General features: G+C 38.0%; 1 protein-coding gene across 5 annotated transcripts in view; it reads right to left on the minus strand.

Moving 5' to 3' along the window:
* FNBP1L (formin binding protein 1 like) overlaps positions 1-23,020 on the minus strand; it is an 85,195-nt gene that overhangs the window by 16,767 nt on the left and 45,408 nt on the right. For 2 of the 5 annotated variants that reach the window (XM_060232244.1, XM_060232243.1), the window contains exons 3-10: positions 19,244-19,297; positions 16,578-16,725; positions 16,188-16,250; positions 12,814-12,918; positions 11,933-12,061; positions 8,124-8,270; positions 5,708-5,911; positions 3,920-4,078 (exon numbers count right to left, since the gene is read on the minus strand). In XM_060232244.1, coding sequence (XP_060088227.1) covers positions 3,920-4,078; positions 5,708-5,911; positions 8,124-8,270; positions 11,933-12,061; positions 12,814-12,918; positions 16,188-16,250; positions 16,578-16,725; positions 19,244-19,297 — 1,009 coding nt within the window. Of the gene's footprint in view, positions 1-3,919; positions 4,079-5,707; positions 5,912-8,123; positions 8,271-11,932; positions 12,062-12,813; positions 12,919-16,187; positions 16,251-16,577; positions 16,726-16,901; positions 17,170-19,243; positions 19,298-23,020 lie in introns of those variants that run through there. The other 3 variants (XM_060232247.1, XM_060232246.1, XM_060232245.1) reach the window with 2 other exon arrangements.

Here is a 23,020-nt window from a genome sequence, read left to right on the forward strand (position 1 = left end):
AGAACAAAATATAGTCCACAGGTTTGTATGCTCTCTCCTCTGTCTGAGCTGTGCCAAAATGGAAGACTTCCACATTTAGAGCTAATGACAAAAAAGACAATGTGCCATGACTTTGAAATGCCTTTAACAAATTGTGGTTTATTTCTTGCCTGCATAAGGATTCTAGACAAGTATTAAGTAATGGATCTAAGACAAGAAGCAGTAATTTGTAAAAGTATCAGATTCAAACCTCATGACAAAATGTGATTAGTTCTAAATCAGGAAGCCTTCAGTCTCAGCATGAAAGTGGAGCTAGGGGAATCCACAACCCAAAGATTTCCTGCTGATTCTCCTCACAAATGTGATGTCCGAATACAGCCTGAATGTTGTAACAGTTAAAGCATTTAAACATGAAAATAACAGCAATGAAAAGGCAAGAGTAATGTTTATTCATCTTATGTGGCTGGATTACTAGGTCACACTGCCTCTTGATTTCTACCAAACGACATCTGCTAGGGTTTGTCTCTCCCTATTCTTCGGCATTTTCAAAAGCAAACACATAGCTGTACTTATTATTACATATGGATGGGTGGTGTCAACAACAGGCTAGATGCCCCTGAAGATTTCATTTGTTTTTAGTCATACACAGCTGCTGCTGGATGTGCTCCTGATAGATGAAGAATAGTTCAAGGGTTATGCTCTTGAGTAACACTGTCTTTAGTGATACTTTGTGAAGAGGAAATATACTGTCTGCAATACTCCACATCTTGTGATAAGAACAGACCATTACGCTGTTCTCTACTATAAAAAAATTAACAGGATGGCCCCATGTATATGAGTTCCTTGTGTGAACTGGAGCCATGTGACACAAACAATTCAATCTACTTATCATATGTACTAAACAGGAAGGGTTGCTTATAAAATGTGCATGTTACCAAAGATGATCCAGAGTTATATAGCGACAATTTTTCAAACTTCTGAAGAGTGGGCATACATGTCACTAACAATCACAGTGACATTAAATACCATTGTTTTTTCAAATCAAAGCTTTCCTTTCAATTGCACTCACATCAAATTTTGAACTGGGGATTCTGCTTAGGGAACTACTGAAAAATACTACCAGTGATGTTTGGAGAGCTAGTCCAGTGTAGAAATTAGAGTGTCTGATCAGGACTGGGGAGACCCAGGTTCAAATCCCACTCAGCCATAAAACTTACTGGATGACCCTGGATCAGTGTTTCTCTCAAACTAGCCTCCTTTGTAGGGCTGTTGTGAGTCTACAAGGGAGGAAGATACACACTTTAGAGCTACCTAGAAGAAGAACAGGATAAAATTGTGATAGATACATAGTGTGCCTCACAAAACAATCTCTGGATTCAAATTTCTTGTTAAACCAAATCAACATTTTGCAGCCTCTTTCAAAGGTTATATGAAAGGCTAGTGTTGGAGCAGGAGAATTCTAATCATAATTTATCAAATTAACTGAACCTTGTTTTCAAGAATGATCAACAAAAGTATTCCTTTCAAATCAGAACTACTCTACATTTTCTATAGCTATAGACTAAATTCTCCATGAAAAACAGCTGGAAGAGAGGAAGAATGATTGGTAAATTACTTATGGAAATAAAAAAGAACAGATTTTGTTACTGGGGATTTTTTTTGTCCCAGTTATAGTCTTCATGGATGTAAAAGAAATAATGGAAACATCTTCCTTATTATCACCTTCCTCCCTTTCTGAAGAAGAGTGGCTTTGCTAACGCTTACAATAAAATCCACGTTATTTAAAAACTTAAACTGTAGAAGAACAAAGCTTTAACAATTAAGTAAACATAGACAATAAGGTTTAATTTTTATAATGTATCTTAATTGCAGAATTAGGGCTCCTTATAGTTCAGATTCAGTATACAGAAATTACTGAAAAATTACCTAACTGAAAAAAGACAAGTTAAAAGGAACGTAAAGTAAAAAAGAAACAGCAATGAAACCTGGGAACTCCGGTAATCATTAACTGGAATTGCTTATTATATCTTTGTGGACTCTGATCTGCTTTTTTTAAATCAACAGAGCACAACTACAGTCAATACACAGTATTAGGTTGGGTTTAGGTTTGGTTTCTAAAAAAAAAGAAAGAAAGCAATCTGGAAGATAAAGTTAAACTTGGTTATTAGTACCATCAGTATTTTATCCTCACAAATAAGAATATACTTCACAGGCTAAAGGGCGTAAAAGCACTCAGCATCAGTGACATGAGTGGCGCTAGGCACTCAAAAATGTTGTCCCCAGAACAAATCCCATTTGCAGAATATGCCATTAAGAATTAGTAAGTGCACTTCCTTGATTTATCTCAGAAAGTGGCATTTAGTACTAATCCATAATTTATGAAATGCAGTTTACCAAATAGCTTTAAAAAACAAAAAACCTTCAGGAAGCTAAAATAAATTAACCATTACAGAGTACACTGCATTAAAAATCATAATATATTACAAGAAAGAAATGTTGTTTTAGAGACTCATATACTATTTGTTAGTCTGGAGGAAGGCAAGAGTTATTCTAAAACTGCTTCCCAGAAAATGGCTATTTAAGTATGGGCTAGTACAATACCTTGTCCGTGAGCTTATTAAAACTCACAGAAAGTGGCTTAATGTGTACATCTAAATAACAATAGGGATGCAAACAATTTACAACATTACCTTAAAAACACACACATCCTCTGATAATAGGGCAGTGTCACAGCATGTGCAATCTATTGCTGGGTGAAAGCTGAAACCTAGTGGCCACCAGAGGGCAGTTAAAGGGAGATCAAAATAACCTTTTGACTTTGGCTTTTGTCCAAATCCCACTGCACACAATGGAATGAATAACAATACTATGGCCAGAGAAGAACAGACGTTTAAGCAAGTGAAAGAGCAAAATGTCTTTCACTTAGGTACATATATCCAATAGTCAGTGTGGTGTACTGCACAAAGAGCTGGATGAGGCTCTGGGGGACCAAGGTGCAAATTCCCACTTTATGATGGAAGTCTGCTGGGTGACCTCAGGCCAGTCTTTCACACTCAACCTAACCTACCTCACAGGATTGAAAATAGAGGGGAACAATGCTGAAAAGGTCAGAGTCAGAAGTATGATTCTGTATTTACTGCATTAAACTAAGAACATGTGACTAGTCCAAGGTCACCCTGCAAACTTCCATGGAGATTTGAACCAGAGTTTCCCAAAGCATAATCTAGCTCTCTAACCCACCAGTGCGGTGCAGTGATTAGTGTTGGACTTGAGATCAGGAAGGGTTTAAGCTACTAATCAGTCGCAAAGCTTGTTGGGTGATCTTTGAATGAGTCAGTATCTCTCAGCCTAACCTATCTCACAAGATTGTTAGGAAGATTAAAGACAGTGGTGGACAGGAAGATAGATGACAACCATGAGATCATGGGGAAGGGCAGGACAATGGCATGATAAACAAAAAATAAATAAGATGCCTTTCCCACAATAATTTAGTATTCATATCAGAAAAAAATATGTTGGAGGCTGTCAGAGTGAAATTTTTAAAAGCCTGAAGCATGAGGAAAATCTACACTCCTTAGCTAGAAATAAGCAAAGTACTTGTTTCTTACAGTAACCTTCTCTCTGCTATACACCTTACCTAAGAAACTTTGCCTAAGAAAAATGACTGGTTAAGCACACATATGGTTGTGAATCAGGAAACTTTGAAAACATATACCCAGAACCTTCTTTATAACACTTCCTTCTTAGAGGCAGATGTTTTCAATGAACCTGTTAGGCTGAGGACAACTATTACACAGCAGACAACTAAACACAATGACCTCTAATCAGATCACAGCTAGCCAGAAGCCTTATAATGAGTGGAGAATATTTTCAAAAAGCCACACCACAAGCACACTGTTCATAGAGCCATCATGCACCTATGACCCATGACAAAACTTACCCCTCTTTTGAGGCTCCTGAAAGAAGAAATTCTGGGCTTCCCTGTTTTTATTTCACTCATGCAATAATGCACTTGTTCAATGGAGAATATGGGATACTGGGAACCATTAGAAGTACTGCACGTGTATAAACTAGTAGGGGTAAGGGGTGGGGATTGTGGCTGATACAGAAATAAAGAAAGGAACAGATAAGGCAAACATTCAAAGTGATCTGAAAATTCTGTCTTTTCCTTTCAACACAGAAACATAATTAAACTTAAATTTCAATATAATTTTTACCAGAGAAAGACTCTGGTTATAATGCTAAGAATTAGAAATACTCAAAAGTTATAACAAATGTAACAGAAAAAGCAATGCAATGGAATAACTAGCATTCAATGTTGAATAATAATCAACATAAAAGAGAATACAGCAGGCTTTGGTTTTCTGTAGAGCTATGATTTATCTATATATCCACATTTCAAAAAAAAAAAGAAAAAAAAGAAAACTAACCATAATTTTTAAAAAACTGTTTTAATGCTAGAAATCCTTCCACATTCTCCCTCTCCAGTGCTAGATCGCCAGGAAAATTAAAGGAATATTATGCATAGGTTGTTTGTTCCTGTATCTAAGGCATTCAGACATTCTGATATAAATTTATACATGAATTTATAATGATTAAAGAATTTGTAGCCCCTACTGCAACTTAGCCTTCATACCATGGTGCTTTCAAACTTCCCAAGACATTTAGCATTAGTTTCCCTTTAACTATTCAGATCTCTTTATACAACTTCAGAAAGCATTTTTCAACAGAATTATTAACAATCGATATAGACAGAGCATCTCCCTAATGGAACTAGAATTCCACCAACATGTAAAAGGGCTGAAGCAACCACATCCACAGTACAGCGCCAACCACATAAAACCAAGAATGCAATTCACAAAGCAACATTGCTCCCGCTGACCTGAGCCCTTCAGCTCTAAGCCTTGGTAACCAAGATTCAGAAAACCCAGGCATTAATGGATGATAGGCTAGTATATGGTGCATCCTACAAGAGCTAGGGAGTACTCTTTTGCCCAAATATACTTGAGGGCTTGGCTGCTGCACTACCAAGAGTAATAGGGGCTGTGGGTCATAAACCATTTCTGGTTCTAAACTGACACTTCTGCCAGTATGAATGATATATGATGAGCATTCTAGAAATACAAGTTGGGGATCCTCGATATTCATGGAGAGGGGAATCCCTTTCCTCCACCATCGCTGCTGCCAGACTGGCATGGCTCCCAGATACCATCCCCCCCACCCAGGGGTGGAATTCTAGCAGGAGCTCCTTTGCATATTAGGCCACACACCCCTGATGTAGCCAATCCTCCAAGAGCTTAAAAGGCTCTTTTCTATAAGCTCTTGGATGACTGGCTAAATCAGGGGTGTGTGGCCTAATATGCAAAGAAGCTCCTGCTAGAATTCCACCCCCGCCCCCACCATCACTGCTGATGCCACCCGGCTATGTCATGGCCAGCTTTTTTTTTTTTTAAGGGGGGGGGGGAGATTTAAAACCCCAATGTATTTTTTAGGATGTGAGAGTTTTATGCAAATATAGCAGATTCCCCCAAGTTTGAAGAAAGACCTGTTTTGAGTAAGTGTGGCCCTGATCCACTAATTTAGAAATACACAGATGGGGCAACACTTGATAATTAGATATAAAGATGTAGGATGAAATGTTATTTTGATTCAAACAGAAGTCATTTGATCCTCTAGCCACATTATTATAAACCTAGTGTACAAATGTGTATGCAATTTTTTTTTTTACCTTTGGTTTCTTTCCAAAAAGCCACAGTTTGCCCTTTGCTTTGCCAACAGTGGTTTTTGCATCGATTTTCATCCCTTCCTGCTTTGGTGTACTGATTGTTCCATCAGAAACAGTCCTGTAAATGTGCTGACTGTAATCTTCAAAGGGAAAATCTCCAGGAGGTTCAAAACCAGACTTGAAGGAGTCTATTACGATTTGAGAGTCCTTGATGGAAGAGATACAAAGTTTATAAAATGATTATACTAAACGCTAATGGCTTAATTGAAGGACTATTTAACAATACAACAGATGTAACATGCATAGCTAAAAAGAGACTTCCAGAAATCATTACTATTCCAGAATACACTGAATCCAGTTTACAGAAACAGTTTTCTGGGTCTTTGTTTTGCACCAGCATCTAAAGCAATTCAGATATGACGAGGCTGCAAAAAGAAAGAAACTAGAAATAGCCTGTGGGTCCTGTTCTACCACATCCCCATCTCCACCCAACAAATGTGTGAACTCCCAAACTGCATACAACTTCGCATTTATCAGACTCTGAAAATGCAAATGTTCTGGTTTAGAAGAGACAGATGTGGAGATGAACAGAAAGCATGAGGCATTAGTGCTAAATGTTCCCTGTACAATACCATCACAACTGAAGTCACCCCTACACTATTGAGAAGTTCAAAACAAGGAATCCAGAATTCTAACAGTGCAACACAATAACACTGTGCAAAATTCACTGGTTAACTAGTGTAATTCTGCTTAGGACAGCACCGTTAACATATCCTCTTGAACAACAACCTTCTCTGTCAGTGTGTTTATCACCCTTCTCTTCAACAGCCTACTCTGCCTTGAAGAAACTCTGACAATCCTATCAACACTAAACAGAGACAGGTAGGAATGTGTACACTTATTTAATGAATTACTTTGCGTGGTTTCAGCTTTCAAACACACACACCGTAATGCATATTTTGTAACCATTTGTATTTTGTTTACATACGTTTAATGGATAAAGGAAAACAACAGGTTGGATCCTAAGGTGCAGTTATGCCAGCAGAATGGTGCTCCTATTGACAGAGGAGGGAGGACAGTTTTCACTAATTTCCCCTCCCCATTGCTGATCTCCACTTAGCTCCCACACTGCTCCTCAGGATGCCTTCACAGTGGAAGCAGAATTCAAGGGAGGGTCAGTGGACTGCAGCAAGAGGAAGGAGGGAGCAACATTCTGCTCTGCCAGTGTTGCTTCACTGGCAATGCTTTAGATTCAATTCAACATAAAAATGAGTAAAGTGCCGTATTTTTCGGACTATAAGGCGCTCCGGTCCATAGGACGCACCTTCCTCCTGGGAGGCGATCTGCTGCCTCCGCCTCCGATCCTGGCGCTTCCCCCGCGCCTGCCTGGCTCCAGCTTCTTTCAGCAAGCGCTGGGATCGCTCCACGCTGCCCCCACCACAAACCCAGTACTTTGCGAGCGCCGGCTGCAAAGAGGGCAGCATGCTTCCTCCGTGCCTGTCTGCCTGGCTTCAGCTCTGATGCTTAAAGCAAGCGCTGGGATCGGAGGGCAGAGGGAGCGATCCCAGCGCTTGCTTTAAGCATCAGAGCTGGAGCCAGGCAGGCAGGCACGGAGGAAGCACGCTGCCCCCTCCGCAGCCGGTGCTCGCGAAGCGCTGGGTTTGCGGAGGGGGCAGCGTGGAGCGATCCCAGCGCTTGCTGAAAGAAGCTGGAGCCAGGCAGGCAGGCGTGGGGGAAGCGCTGGGATCAGAGGCGAAGGCAACGGATCGCCACCCCCCTCCGAGGAAGGTACCTTTGCTCCATAAGACGCACACACTTTCCCCCCACTTTTTTTTGGGGGGGGGGTGCGTCTTATGGTCCGAAAAATACGGTAATTAAATATAAAACTCTGAAATGGTTCATAGTTCCAATCAGTAACACAAATCCCTCAATAAAATGCTAACTAGTTTAAGAGGATGCACTATAACAACAGCACCATCTAAAGAACTAGCACCTATACAAGACATTTCTTCTGGGCAAACATTGTAATCGGAATCTATTATGCAGGTATTATGTACACTATGAATTAGCCTAAAGAGAGAAAACGGTAAAACAGTGATCTCTGCAACCACCACCAAAATATTTAATCTGCCTACATCCAGTGCAAAATTTATGACTTCCCAAGCTGAACTCCCCCAACCCAAGAAGGACTAAATCAACCTCCTGTTTGTACAGCCTGGCTAGGCCCAGCCCAGAACAAAAAGAGAAGGGGGTCACAATACAAGGCTGGTGTGTCCCTTTCAGCTTGATGGGTTACAAATTATGAAAATGTGATGATTGTGTTAGTTCCTAATGTGGCCATATGTGATCGTTATTAGTTAACATGAGCTAAACATGCTTAACATTGATGTGACAACCATACAGTTCCAGTGCTACTTACCCTGCGTTCATCAACAGATTTTGCTGCAGAAATCATTCCATCTAAACACTTTGAGATGATAGGAATAACTTTGCGTTCAGAATCAGCAAATCCTTTATAACATTCACTGAGTTTGATGGTTCTTCGTTCATCCATTTCTTGAAGATGCTACAATGTCAAGGAAGAACACCTGAGCACCCTTTACAGTTTGTTACTCTTTGGAGGTAGACAGTCCATATACATTGGGCCACACCTCTGTCCCTACTTTCAACTTCAGTTTTGTTTATTGACTTTGTGCAGTACTATTAACAAATAAAATCTAGAAAATTGCAATGGATAAATTGCATATGCACTGTGTCTATTTCATTAGTCCTAATTTTTAAAAAATCCAACTTTATTACACTGTTGAATACATGCCAGATAGTGTTTCACTGCATGGTTCTACAATCCCGTAATTCCTGTTTTACTGTCTGTTTTATACTGTATGTTTAAGTACAATGTTCCCTAATTTTATGGGATGCGTGTATTATACTGTTCTTTGTTGTAATCCACCTGGAATCTCAGTAAGAAAATGGTTTAGAAATGAAGTAAATAAATAAAGTGGTATGACAACTTAACAGCTAAAGAGTCATAACCAGTGTATATAAAGCTAGACAAGTTAACTGATGTTAAAACATTTTCACCAAGACAAGACAAGCTTGGTATAGACATAAAATTAACTGAAGTTTAAGAGGGATCTACAACAAACTTTTTTGGAACTAAAGTACCCACCTGATGAAATCAGGAAACAGATTAACAAAGCCAGAATGATACCCAGAGAAAACCTGTTACAAGACAAACCCAAAAAAGACAATAACAGAACACCACTAGTGGTCACACACAACTCTCAACTGAAAACAGTTCAACGTATCAGCAACAACTTACAACCGCTATTGAATAGTGACAGCTCTCTTTCAAAAGTACTGGGGGGTAAACCTTTTCTTGCACACAGACAGCCCCCTAATTTCAAACAACTCCTCACCCACAACAATACAACATTTCATCTGAGCATGGACACTGGTACCAGAGCTTGCAATAAACCCAAGTGCCAACTTTGCTGCCACATACACCCAGACAACACAATCACTGGACCTAACAGCATTAACTTACACCGTCTCAGGCTCATTCACTTGCTCATCTTCCAACATTATATATGCCATTAAATGACAACAATGCCCTTCAGTTCTCTACATAGGGCAAACAGGACAAACCCTCCACCAAGGGATAAATGAACACAAATCTGACATCAGGAATTACAGAACTGAGAAACCTGTGGGGGAACACTTTAACCTTCCAAAGTATTCAATGGGTGACCTCAAAGTAGCTGTTTTACTGCAAAGGAACTTCAAGAACAGAATGGAGAGAGACACTGCTGAATTACAAATTATTATGAAACTTGGAACAAGCACCTCTTCAGGACTGAACAGGGATATTGGTTTTTTATCTCATTACAGATGTTAAACCCACTCTCAGAACAGAATGGAGAGGGGAACTGCTGAATTACAAACTATTATGAAACTTGGAACAAACACCTCCCCAGGACTGAACAGAGATGTTGTTTTGTTTTTTTATCTCACTACATATGCTAAACCCACTTTCACCAAGTATGGCGATATATCCACAGTATTCCTATGTATTTCTCTTTTAGAATAGTGTATCAGAATAATGCTTTTGTACTTACATACTCAAACAAGGGGTATTGGCTGTTTATCTCATTACATATACTAAACCCATCTTCCACTATATTTTAATTTTATTTTTTCCTAATGGCAAACTAGAATGATGTATATATTTATGTTACATGTTAAAAGGTAAATTAGTTGGACAGGAAAAACTTCTGGGAAAGAAATGCCTTCTTTTTGACCCAGGTTTATTAGAAATAGAATAATTAACAGGCATTCTCACAGTCTGACATGTTACCGTTTTATGGTTTCCCACGCTGATGCAACCCAGATCAAAGATTTTCTGAATTTTACTATTCTGCTATTGGGTTTTAACTTTGTAGCACTATTCCAAACCCCACCAGCTATATGTGGCTCTGCTTACTGGACCTCATTCCTCATCTGAAGAAGTGTGCATGCACGCGAAAGCTTACGTTCTTAATAAAACAAAGTTGGTCTCAAAGGTGCAATCAACTCCTATTTTGTTCTACTACTTCAGACCAACAAGGCTACTTACTTGGAAACATCTAAGACAATTATTGCTAATGGATGGCTTTTCCAAACCACAGCTTCACCATTGCATTAAAACAACCCAAACAAAAGTAACCAACCCTGTCATCTGACCCTATCAAGGTAGACTCCAGTCCTACTTTTTATAAAATTACTTAACACCAAAACAGACAATGAGATTTAATCAAGTTGGGGAAACAGAGGAGACAGGAACTTGCATTTGAAAACTAAGATTCCACTAACTAAACCTCGACATGTTCAGCAAGGCTGTTAGCAACTACAACTCCAGACTCAGCCATAGGGGACATGTGTAGTTCTACTGTTCAATCCCAGTCCCTTCATCCAGGTTACATTTGATGCCTGCATCAGCCTCCGTCTCAAAAAGAATGAGAATCTCACTTTTTCCAAACAGAGACAGAATGAAGGAAACTCCTGTCTTAACATCCAGTAGTTTCCTGTTTTATATTAATCATAGTGCTGCACTCCAAGTCATTTTTAAACAACTGAACTAGTTCTGCTCAAAGAAGAAAGGAAGAATATGAAAGTTCCATTTGATAAATACACAGTCTTCATACTTTTAAAGGAACTGGACCGTAACCTGTAGTCTTTTAATCAAGAGAACACCCTCTCTCCCCGAACAACACAAAGATAAATATTATTTGAAAGCCTATTTCTGTTTCGAGGACTACTCTAATAGTTGTAATTAGGAAAGGATAATAATTACTTCTTTAATAGGAACAAAATGGTAATACCATTTGTTTCCTTATACATTTCAAAGAAATGGCGGAAATGGAAACTGTATGATTTTTAACAATTTATCATGTAGGGCACACTTGCTGTTCGGATATTCAGTACAAATGTACCACAAAACTTGACTATTTCATGTATTAATTTCTCTTTTCACTATGAGAAAAATTGTGGTTGTAAATGTTTTATATTGTTCTGAATACCCATTATCAATGGTAATTCATTTTTCTAGTAGTATGGAAAGCAAACAGCTGCTGCTTCTGAAGTTATCCTGTAAAAATATTTTCTTGAAAAATTTATTCATATTCCTTGAGTATCAAGAAATCCAAATAATGGATTTTTCATTTTTGAAAATATTTCCCTGTGAGTATTAGAGAACATGACAAGGAAGTGTTTTGTTTACACAGCTCTCTCAACAAAGATGTTGATCAACAATCATGGTGACATTCTTGGCACTGAACCTCAGCAAGAAATTCAGGTCTTTCTTTAGTACTCTGCTATTATAGTATGAGACAAGATTTTTTGTCAGAAAAGCATCCAGGTTGCTAGCAATCTAGTACCAAAGCTTCTGTCCCACAGGAACAGCATTGGGGGAGGGGGGTACTTTGGGCTTCAGCAGGAGGTGACAAAGCCCCAGTCCATGGACAAAAATCCCTTTGGTCAGAGATTTTTAATGAGATCCAAGCAAGGGTTCAGGTATGCAGCTTTCAGAATTGCTGTTAACAAAATAAATCTGCTGAACCAAAGGGAACAGTTGTCATGGCATACTTATTTGTCCAACTGAAGACAGACCATTTTCTGGTTTAAAAACCTGAGGTATACTTGAAGCTATCTCCAAACTTCTTTTATTTAGAAAGAAAATACAACACTTACCTTGTAAATCTGAGGAATGACAATATAGAAATGCTTGTGCTGTTCACCATTGAAATTTTGCAACTGGGCAGCATACTCATTTTTGTTTTCATCAGCCATGTGCGTACGCAGGTTTAACTGCTGCTTGGCCTGACAAGAGACACACAGACAATAAAAGTTTTATTGGTATTTTAGATGCAATATTACTTAGGAACATGCTCACTACACACAAAAATATTTCTTTTGTTAGCATTGGCAATGTTTTAGTATTTTTAGGGTATTCTTTCCTTAGATTTTGCAGGGTCATAGAATATTTTACTGTTTATGAACATTCATAACCATTTTTTATATCCTCCACAATGTTAGTTTGTAACTACTTAGAGGAAAAAGTAAAGCATCTCGCTTTTTAGCTAGGCATTCTAACACAATCTAAGGAAACAGGTCTCGTAACTATTTGAGGCTTTTTTGCCTTTCTTAATCTAGGCCTTTAAAATGCATCATTTGAAACTTCTATTCAGTTATCTAGGATAAAAGCAGATGAGCCAGTAAGAGAGACTGCCTGATTAAGGGAGCACAGTTCCACTGGCTTATCAGGGTCATACTCAGGGATCAACAAAATGAACAACTATGGCATGTACTCCTGAAAAGAATATATGAATTAATACTGTTATGTGTCATAAAAAAGATTTTACTAAAATTTCCTTTTGCTCATGGCTACTCGTGATGATATTTAGTAAACAGTAAATTCAGGTTGGCCAAAATACTGATTCGATGTGCCTTTTAAAAATATAACATTATTCCACCAGAATGATGGTGTTCAATCAATCAATCCTTTTATTAGCTCATTTGACCAAAGGTATTAAGCCAAAATGATGGTGTTCAAAACTGATAACACTGCTTACTTTCTCAACATCCGCTTTAGTTGCATTGGTATCATTGTCCAGTCTCTCGTAGCACTGCTGAGCCTTCTCTGCTTCTCTGCACTCTCTCTCAAATTTCTTTTTGCTCTACAAAATAATGAAGCCATATTAGAGTTACAGATCAATACAGTACCATTTTACTTTTAAAATACATATTTACAGTTAAGAGTGTAGCATTTCATGCTACCTCAGAGTGCCTGGGGTACCTACTGCTGGACAGTAGGCCAGAAAGCTGCAAATCCCTAAGCCCTTGACACTTGCTTGTGTGGCTTTGACTTGTCTTTCTTCACCATTCCACCAAGCCCTTAGGACACTATTTTCAAGTTGCCCATGAAGCTTCCCAGAGATTAAGTAGCAGCCCATGGTGCAACAAGGAAATACTGACAGGCAATAGGAGGGAAAGGAAACATTGGTTGTACACAGTTCTCTGGATAACAGAAAAAGAATGAACCAAGGCCTTTCCAGCATCCACAGTTGTTATTCATGGCACAGTATTCATACACCTTACCTCAAAGTCCCTGTAGAGAAAAAAAAAAGATTTTAAAAAATAGTTGGTCTAAATAACCAGGCCAAGGCTCCAGTCTGCTTGATGGGGGCTCACCCCTTCCAACATACATATAACGTTATGTGTAAATCAAATGTTCCATGCAGAGGATGTGTATGTGATGGATGACAAAGGACTGGACAGATCCAGGACGTACATATGGGTCTCTTGATACACTGCCTGGCCTCACTTGGAGGAAATAATATACCGCTCTGCCATGTGAACTGGAGTGCTAGTGGGGTAAAGTGTAAGACAAGAGTTCATGGCTGTGAAAATGCCATGAAACATAATGCCCATGATCTAGTAACAGCTAACACAACTCCCTCCCTTGCCAATGTAATTCTGTGAGCTGTTTTTTTTTTTTTAAATCTCTTTAGTAAACATTGTTTTGATTTCCAAATTGAATGTGTGTTTCCAACATATAATACTGAACTCTTCTGTCCAGTGAGCTGGGAGGTCCACTTTTTCCTACAGCTGGAAGGGACACAGATTTGACTGAGAGCTAGGAGCTGAAGGCTGGAGATATACCCGTTTCCAGGACTCACGCTACTAAAACATGGCAGAGTTTATATGCACATGGGATCAAGAAAATTCTAAGCTAATAGTCCAGAAAGATACCAATTCATCTAACAAGCACCACAAACTACCGTATTCTTGGAAGCTGATATAATGCAGTACTTAAGACCATGACTTAAGTCTTTTTCAGAAGTTCTAGATGTCTGCAATTAATGTGCAGGATGACTAAAGCATAATCTCTGTCTCCAAATTCAATAGAACATATACAGAGCCACCAAACTTACAGATGTGCACATGTATGACTCTCTCTATGAGTTAGGAATGGAAAGAGCTGTATATATGGTGTATGTTCCAATGAATGTACACAGGTCAGAATGCAGTTTGCAATCCCACTTACCACTGCATTATATATGCTTACAACAATATGCACCCAGATGCAAGTTTCTAAGTTCAACTCTGCTAGTGACTGAGAAAGACAACAGTTTCTTTAAGAGTTAAGAGGTTTTGAAAAAGGCTTTGCTTTTCCTTATGAATGTGCATTCTTTCTGTCCCACCACTGTACCTAGCCAAACAGATTTGGTAAAGTTGGCCATTATTATTTTGTACTATTACAAAAGCCAGCACAACATTTTAGCCAAAGGAGAAAGTGGAGTAAGTATTCAGACTACAGGCACAGAATTCTCTTTCAAAATATCTCAATATTTTTCAACAAAACCACAGTCTTTTCCAGGCAGGATAGCCTTAGCAAGCCATGCTCACTCAGCAGCAGCATGCCCACATCTGAAATATGGGTACAATGATACAGCCTACTACATAGAACTGTCATAAGTAGGGATGTGCACTCAGTATAAACCAAACCAAAAAAATATCCAATAAATACCAATAAGGATGTTGGAGTGAACTCTCAGATATTTAAATAGACTGCTTTTGTCATAAGTAGGAATGTGCACTCAGTATAAACCAACTCTCCCCTCCAATAAATACCAGTGAGGATTTTGGAGTATACTTTGGAGTGCAAGTCATTTAAATGGACTGCTTTTGGAGTTCACTCACAGTGGCATACAGTCGCCTTTTTAAAAAGTGCCTTTCTCTCTCCTGTTGGAAACAACTGACCCCCCACCCCTTTTAAATGCCTCCCCCCCCTCCACTGGAAACAATGAAAGATGCGGACACCTTGGTCCAATCTTTTTGAAACTCTGCTGCAAATCTGGTGTCTCTCCTTCAAAAATCAGCCTCCGCAGAGCCCCAGATAACCCCGGATAGATTCTCCATTATAGCCAATAGGGACCATTGACTAGAATATAATGAAGCCAAAAAATTCAGCAATCTTAAATACATCCAGAATCCCAATACCGTACTGAGATAGAAAATCAGGAATACTGGGAAACACTTTTTTTTTCAGTTCAATACACCCAAATCCAAAAAAATACTGATTTTTTTTGTGTAAATCCCTAGCCATAAGGTTTACTGAAAGAAAGTTTCCATATTAAGGACCAAGGAATAGAACTGCATAATTATTACTATTAATCAATACATATGTCTTCAGGTAGACACAGATCCCCCCAGCTCAAATATTCAGAAAGGAAGAGAAAGAGCAGCCTTCAGAACATTGCCTGGCTCCAGAAGACATAGGGCCCATAAATCCTCCCTGCCTTTATGCTTTTCAACAGCTTTGGCATCATAATCTCCAAATACATTTAGAGATATTACATCAACTACAGAACAAAGTTAGAATCCAGTGGCACCTTTAAGACCAACTTCTTCAGATATGTACACACAAAAACTCATGCCTTGAATTTAAAATAAAATTAGGTAGACTTTATCTCATTGAAACAGATTACTTCAATTTTCATTTCTTTGAGCAATTCAGAACCCACAGAAGTCACTGGCAGAACTCTCACAAGTTTTAAAAGATCAAGATTGCACCATATACTCAGCCCTTTCATTTTATTAAGATGTTGCTCTGGGCAACCACGACAGAGCCATGGGGCTTGGAGGTATGTCCAATAAATTCTAATAAAGCTGAATTCTAGTTAGTAAATCTTTCAGGTCAGTATTCCTTTAGATAATGGCCTGCTTATTTAGAAATTAGCACCATAATGACCTATGTAAACACAGTAATTTATCTTGTCTATTTAACAATGAAACCAGTGTGATGGCCAGTGATAGCTAGGTTAACACATAATTCCTTTCTTTGCCAACAATTGCCTACCAAGATGTATAAATCCTAAAGTGAATAGGAAAGAAAGGAAAGCAGGAAATCCTAAAGTGAATAGGAAAGAAAGGAAACACTCACATTATCCATCTGCTTCCAACACATGTCAAGATACTGTTGAGCTTTTCGACCTTCTTGAAGGTGCTGCAAAATTTTGAACAAAAATTGTTAAATTATTTTGAGAAGGCATCAATACATGCATATACTTTCTCAAACTGCAGCATCATTCTAACACAGAATGGTGAAAATAAACAAAGTAATAACAGGGTGTAGAAAAATTATTTTAAAATCCAACCTTATTAATACTTCATCAGAAAAAAATGTTTATTACACTGAGACTAGTTCATTCAGCAGAAGAGACCAGCCTAAATTTCTTGCCTACTATAACAAAGAAACAAATTATTACATACATTCTACTGGCACAAACAGCACAGCAATATAACAGAACTAACTAAAAAAAGAATTCTTTACCATTTTCCTTTCAGTCTTGAGTTCCTGGGAGTATCTCAGCAGTTCCCCATATACCCTATATCCCAGTTCTTCTGCTACAACTTCTCGCTGTCCTGCGTAGTCATTTAACTCATTAAGGATATTATAAAAGGCTATACATGAGGTAAACCTGATAAAACACAGAGAAAAGAAAAAAAGTCACAGATCAGCACAGTATAGATGTATAGATGTCTTAAGCAAATGCTGGAATAGATACACAGTGAAGATGCCCAAAGCACACTTCTCTTCACACATAGTTTTTACAGAAACAGATTTCAAGAGGTAGAAAAGAATAAAGAATACTACCTGGAAGGCCCTGCAGTATAGTGGTACATCCTAAGATGTAAAATGGAAGGACTGAGCTTAGAAATGGACTTAAACTCCTAGGCTTAGGAAGCTGAACTTGTTGCACAGATGATTTGCTTGGTCTTGAGGGTTGAACATGCCAATCATACCACTCACATGCATCCCGATGGATGATCTACTGAACAAGTTTGCTACCAGCTCTGGAGACAGCTGCCTGTTTGCCTGCTCATCTCTTGGGATGGAGGGAAAGGTGCCACACTATTTATTGCTGGCACTAAAAAGGGGGGAGTAGGAGGGGGGGGAAGGAAAAAAATAAGGGTAGGGAGTATGTGTGAAAGGGGAGAAAGAAACAAGAATCACTGTATTAAAAATAGATTTCTCTCATAAACCTGTGTGGAAATGTGTGCCCTCTTGAAAGCTGTGGTTTTGAACTCCATTATCAGATCTGGTAAGTCCTATTATCCATAATTCTTAGAAGATGTTAGAGTAAAATGGAGGAACCCCAATTGTATCTTCCATAAGAAATGAATGTGAATTTTTTTTTAAAAAAAAACTGAAGTTCAGTCAGTGTTGTTTTGAGCTAGATCCACTGTGTCCCTAATCCTATTATTGTTATCTTCTTTTTAATGATGGGCTTCCTTTTTAAAAAAAGAACAGTAAAAGAATCATCTCTAGCCTGGACATCAAGTGAAAAAACATAAACTACTGAAACTGAGTTCACATTGTAAACAATGGAATAACTTTAGTTTCTCTGTGTCTAACTTAAAGCAATCATCAATGTAAGTCAGTGTACTGATATAATTATGCTTTCAAAGCTAAAAGGGTCTATGTTTTTTTCCCTATAGTGTACAGAAATGCTGCTGATCAAATAAAGTACAGGACAGATAGAAAGTTAGTCCCTAAACACTTAAGAAGGGAGAGCCATACCACACAGCAAGCCCACAATCTATGGCAACCTATAGTTCCTCTAAAGCACTTTACAGCTTCAGAGAAGAACTGGTACTCAAACTCTTCTTTACCATGTAGTGTTTCCAATGCAAAGTGTTATCCCACTTGAGGACAAAGGAATAACAAATCAAATTATATGAGCACAATGGTCCAGACTTTCAGGAGAAAACAGCACATTTTTAAAAATTTAGATCTCTTTTCAATCTCATGCAGAAAGCATCTTCAAACCTCCAAACTGTTTAATTTATTGTTTCAACTTAAATGTTTTTATTGTTGTTTTATTATGAATTGTGAGCTGTCCTGAACCTGCTTTGGTAGGGAGGGCGGGATATAAATCAAATAAACCTAAACTTTAAACCTAAACCGCGGTATTCCATATGCGAGCCATATTTGCTGCTTTTGGCTACAACAGAGTGGCTGTGCTAAACCAATCTTAAATTCACTGACTTCAGTGTACTTAGAAGGATATAACTCTGCTTAGGACTACACTGTAAGAGATTTAAGGTACCTTCAAAACTAAGGGCTGTGCATGCTACGAACTGAACAGAGCCAACATTTTCTGCCTCTCCCAACTCCTCTGAAAAGCTGAGACTGAGAGTTTGAGGACCTCTGTTATGTATGGAGGGCTACAAGCAAAAGGGGGAAAGTGGTCAGCACTTTGTTCTTATATTGCTGGAATTTTCAAGAGGCCCAGCTGAAGTAAATTTCCCCTTTTTACTATAGCCCCTCATGGCAATTTGTTCATGAACCTCCTGTGACTTTCAGCATCAACTTTTTGAAAGCCTTGGGGGACTCCTGGGGGGAAGGAGAAGGCAGGAAAGATCCGGCTATTAGCAGAAGGCAGAACACTACAGCCCTAATAGCTTTATGGTGGCATATGCCTGTATTGGCCAGAGCCCACTTCATAGAATGCTCTGTTAACTCTAAAAATTATGACAGAACAAATCTGTTAGGGATGGATCCACAAGAGCTCTTTCACCACCAGTGAAACAGCAATTCTGCTGGCAGATTCCTCCCTCCCACTGCAAATCCCCAGGAACAGAATCTTACTGGGATCAATGGTTGCAAAAAAAGGGGAGGAAGAAAGAGGTCCCATTTTGCAAGCTTTGACCTGCTCATTAAACTATTTCTAACAATCCTTAAAGTGCCTAAAGACTCTCTAATGCTTAGCATTTTATAGAAGTGTTCTTTATTTGTTTTTGTTAAACTTGAAGCCCTAATACTAATAGAATTCCACACACACTTAAAGCATTTCAAATCAATGAGGTATACGTATGTAAACCAGTGTTTAGTGTTGGAGCCTTTTCAAAGTACCTGCACTAGAAGTAATTGACTAGAAAAGCTGTCTGATTTTGTCCAGTGCTTTTTACAAAAATAAGTAATATTCATTTTACCTGGGCTCTTCATCTTTGGATGAACGCTTAGGACAGTACTTCTTCACCAGATTTCTGTTAAGGAAGAAAAAATTACATCACCTATACAACCACCTTCTAACTAGGTTTAAAAATATTTGTTGAATTCATCCCTGGAGAATTATGTTGTCATAATTCATCCCTGAAGAACAGGGAAGCTGGCATTTGCCCAGAATTCTCATTTCTTCGTGCAACAGACTGACATACCTTAACAATTACTCAAAGAATGACCATGTTGATTGTGTATGTCAATAGGAATTCTCCTTGATTCATCACAACACTGCAATGTTGGTTTTCTCAACAGCAGTAAATTTATCAGAAACAAATGTGACTAGAACCCCATGCCAAAACTTTCCAACACCAAAAAAGCAACAATCCTTTTATTCACTGATGCGGGGGGGGGGGGGGCTGCAGTTCTTTGTTCTGTATACAATTTAAGGAGTAGTCATACAGAAAATGAAGCATCTCTTCATTAAGTGCCTTAATATCTGCCAAAGAGTTCCCTGCCAAATTAGCTGAACAATGCCCAATGTAAACATTGTGCCTGAATCCTCAGACTTTCAAATGCAATGGGCAGAAGGAGGGGAAATGTGTTGCACTTCTGAGTCAGTTGGAACAAAGCCAATCCATTGTGCTAATCTCTTGCTCCTCCATATAACAATTGTGAACAACAAGGGCAGAAACAAAAAAAGAAAGTGTTTTTTCCTATCCACAACATGAAGAAATTGCACTATAATTAACAATTAAAGCAACCTCTTTAGATGTCTGTTTTGGAAGGAGTAAAAAGATACTTTGTTTCAGGCAGAAAGAACAGAGTATTCTCCAAAAGATGCTGAAGAACAGCAGCAATGGAGTGACTGGCTTAATACTTTTCAAAGAGTTCAGCAAGAATTCCAAGGATTCCAGTGGTCTCAAGTTCCTTCACTGACCACAAATATTCCCACAAAGAAATAATGTACACATTTCATGTTCTTCAACAGGAAACTTGTGTTGTTTTCCAAGTGATAAATTAAGGAAATGGAACTTAAAACTTCAGTACTATCTTCTCTGTGGGCTGCTAATTACGGTATAATGTTGATTGAAGTCAAATGCACACTCCTGTTACACTTCTTGGGTACTATAAAAGTTGTAATGCATTTCCGCTAAACATCAACTTAAAACTGTGCAGTCCAAAAATATTTTATCAGTTTCTCAGACCTAAAAAGGGGTGATGGTGACAATATGAAGCTTTCCTCACAAATAAAGCAGAATTTGGCTTCAATCCTGACTCTGAGATCCACTCACTCAGTAGCATAACCGAACTATTCGCTGGAAAGTAGGTGGATCTTTTCTACCTTCAATTGACCAAAGAAAAGAGGCTTGATTTAGACAAAACAGCTTAAATATATTTAGTACATCCAAGAGACCATGGGGAAAAGCTGATCATTTTTAGTCTGTCTTGGTCTTCAATCCATTGACTTGGGGACAAAAACCCACGTAAATGTCCTCTGAGCAAATAGTATGTTAAAACTCAGCTATAACAGCTTTATTTAGGTCCCAATTAAAAAAAAATTAAGTGTGTGACATGAACAGTGATGTGGAAGATGTACGGTACTTCCCATTTGCCTAAACGGAATATATAATATGCAAATAAGTTTCTCACAGGAAATTCAGTTAAGAATATAAGAAAATTTATTTTTGCCAGGATGTTGTATTAAAACCTACAATTCATAAATTGCATTCTGCTGAATAAATACAAAATATCTAGAACAACAACGATAACAGAAGTGGATCAAAATGTAACATCACCACTTTCCCAGGGATTTCTATTCTTTTCAACTTGCTTTGTGAAACTGCTCCCATCCAAAAACACAGTTACCTTTGTAAAATATGCAACATGTGATCCTTGATCTGATGCTAGAACCTTTGTAAAGGTTCTGGCATCAAATCGAGGATCCCATATTCCAAATAACAAATCTTTCCTTGGCATTTACCCTGGATATGTTTTCATTAGAATTTGGGCTTGATAGTATAGCAAATAAACAACAGGCTGAACTAATCTAAATATTGATGTTCAAAGTGAGAACCACAGTAGCTGCAAACTGGAAAAAAGAGTTACGGTACCTCTAAATATCAAATCGTAGTATATGTGAATATGGTAATATTTTGTATTGCCTAGTGAATTTGGCAATCCCCTTTTCAGAAAGAAAGTATAATTTTTTAGTGTCTGGTATCCTATGCTACAATTTCTGCCTGAAAAAGATATTCTACCTTCTAAATCCTGATATAGATATATGCCTGTAGTTTAAATGATGTAAACTATGTTTATAGGCATTGGAAGAATGGCAAGATTACAAAGATTTTGTGATCTAATGATTCTGAATATACACTGCATTAGGTTTTTAGCTTCTATTGTATTATTTTTGTTTATCTGATTTTTGAGCTATTTTATGTTCTTCAAGTTTCTTGTTTTTATACATTCTGTATATTTTAAAAAGTTTTTTTTTTTTAAAAAAAGAACACTGTTACCTAGCTGGTCCCCTTGCTACCCAATATTAAGGCATTCTAACATAAATGCACCCCAGGATGTATCTCAATTTAACTTGCAAACATAAGGGGGACGGGGGAATCAGGATCTCCAAACATATTGCACTTGGAAAACAAGTGGATATGCTTTTGAATGTTTGCATTTGGGCAAGGGATTCATTTAAAATTAGAACTTTGGTCTATTTGGTAAGCAGAAACAAATTCAGGGATTGTGGAAAAACAAAACTATATAAGAGGTTAGTCCAAACATTCAATAAGCGAGGAGAGGCAGATATTTTCCACTGGTTTGGGCTTTCTTTTTTATTTATTTTGAAGAAAAGGTTGAGCAAATGAAATTTTCTACCTTCTATAAGTGAGGAAAACATACTATTGACCTGTAAGAAGTAAAATTAAACAGGGTCATGCTAAGCTAACATGCCTAACAAAATATTAATAAGGATAAAGACAAATGTGGAAATAGGTCTACAGAATGGTCTCTTACTGGACAAAAACCAAAATATTCTCATTGCTGTCCTTTCCATGCCCCAAAGGCTTGGATTGCCACTAAAAGCACATAACAAGACATGATTAAAGTTATACAAGTGATTGTATTAAATGGAATGCCAGACTCAGAAGTTCCAGCAATACAGAAAAGGGAAGTTACATTACTTAATAGGAAGGTCTGTGCAAACGGCAGGTATGATTTGACTTGCAAAAACAAATTTGTTATTTTTAGAAGCAGCAAGCTAGAGTCTAGCTTCCTTAAACGTAACAGTTCTAATTAGGATTGCAAGTTAATCAGCTTAATCAGTTGACAAATCATCTAAGGTTTCTATGAGAGAATAGTAATCAGTACATCTGAACAGTAAGGGCATCTTTATTTTTGAGGCTATTTTAGTTCTAGTGTGTTACTTTCCAGGAACACCACACAATATAATCTCAACATGAAAAAAATTAAATGGCCTTTCCTACCAATAAGTAAGAATTCTTGTTAAACGATAAGTTCTTGTAGTGGCTTCATCTTCACTTAGGGTGGTACTGGGCAGGATTCCATGATCTCTAGCTGTATACTATCTATTCAGGGGTGTCAAACTCATTTATTATGAGGGCCAGATCTGACATAAATGAGACCTTCTCAAGCCAGGCCACATGTGTCATAATATGTAATGCCAGGCAGCAGAGAGATAAACTTTATAAAGGACAAAAACAAACACAAATAAAGATTTTTTTTTAAAAAAAACTTAAAATAAAGCA

This window comes from Heteronotia binoei, chromosome 2, assembly GCF_032191835.1.
Source record: "Heteronotia binoei isolate CCM8104 ecotype False Entrance Well chromosome 2, APGP_CSIRO_Hbin_v1, whole genome shotgun sequence".
Lineage (NCBI taxonomy): Eukaryota > Metazoa > Chordata > Lepidosauria > Squamata > Gekkonidae > Heteronotia > Heteronotia binoei.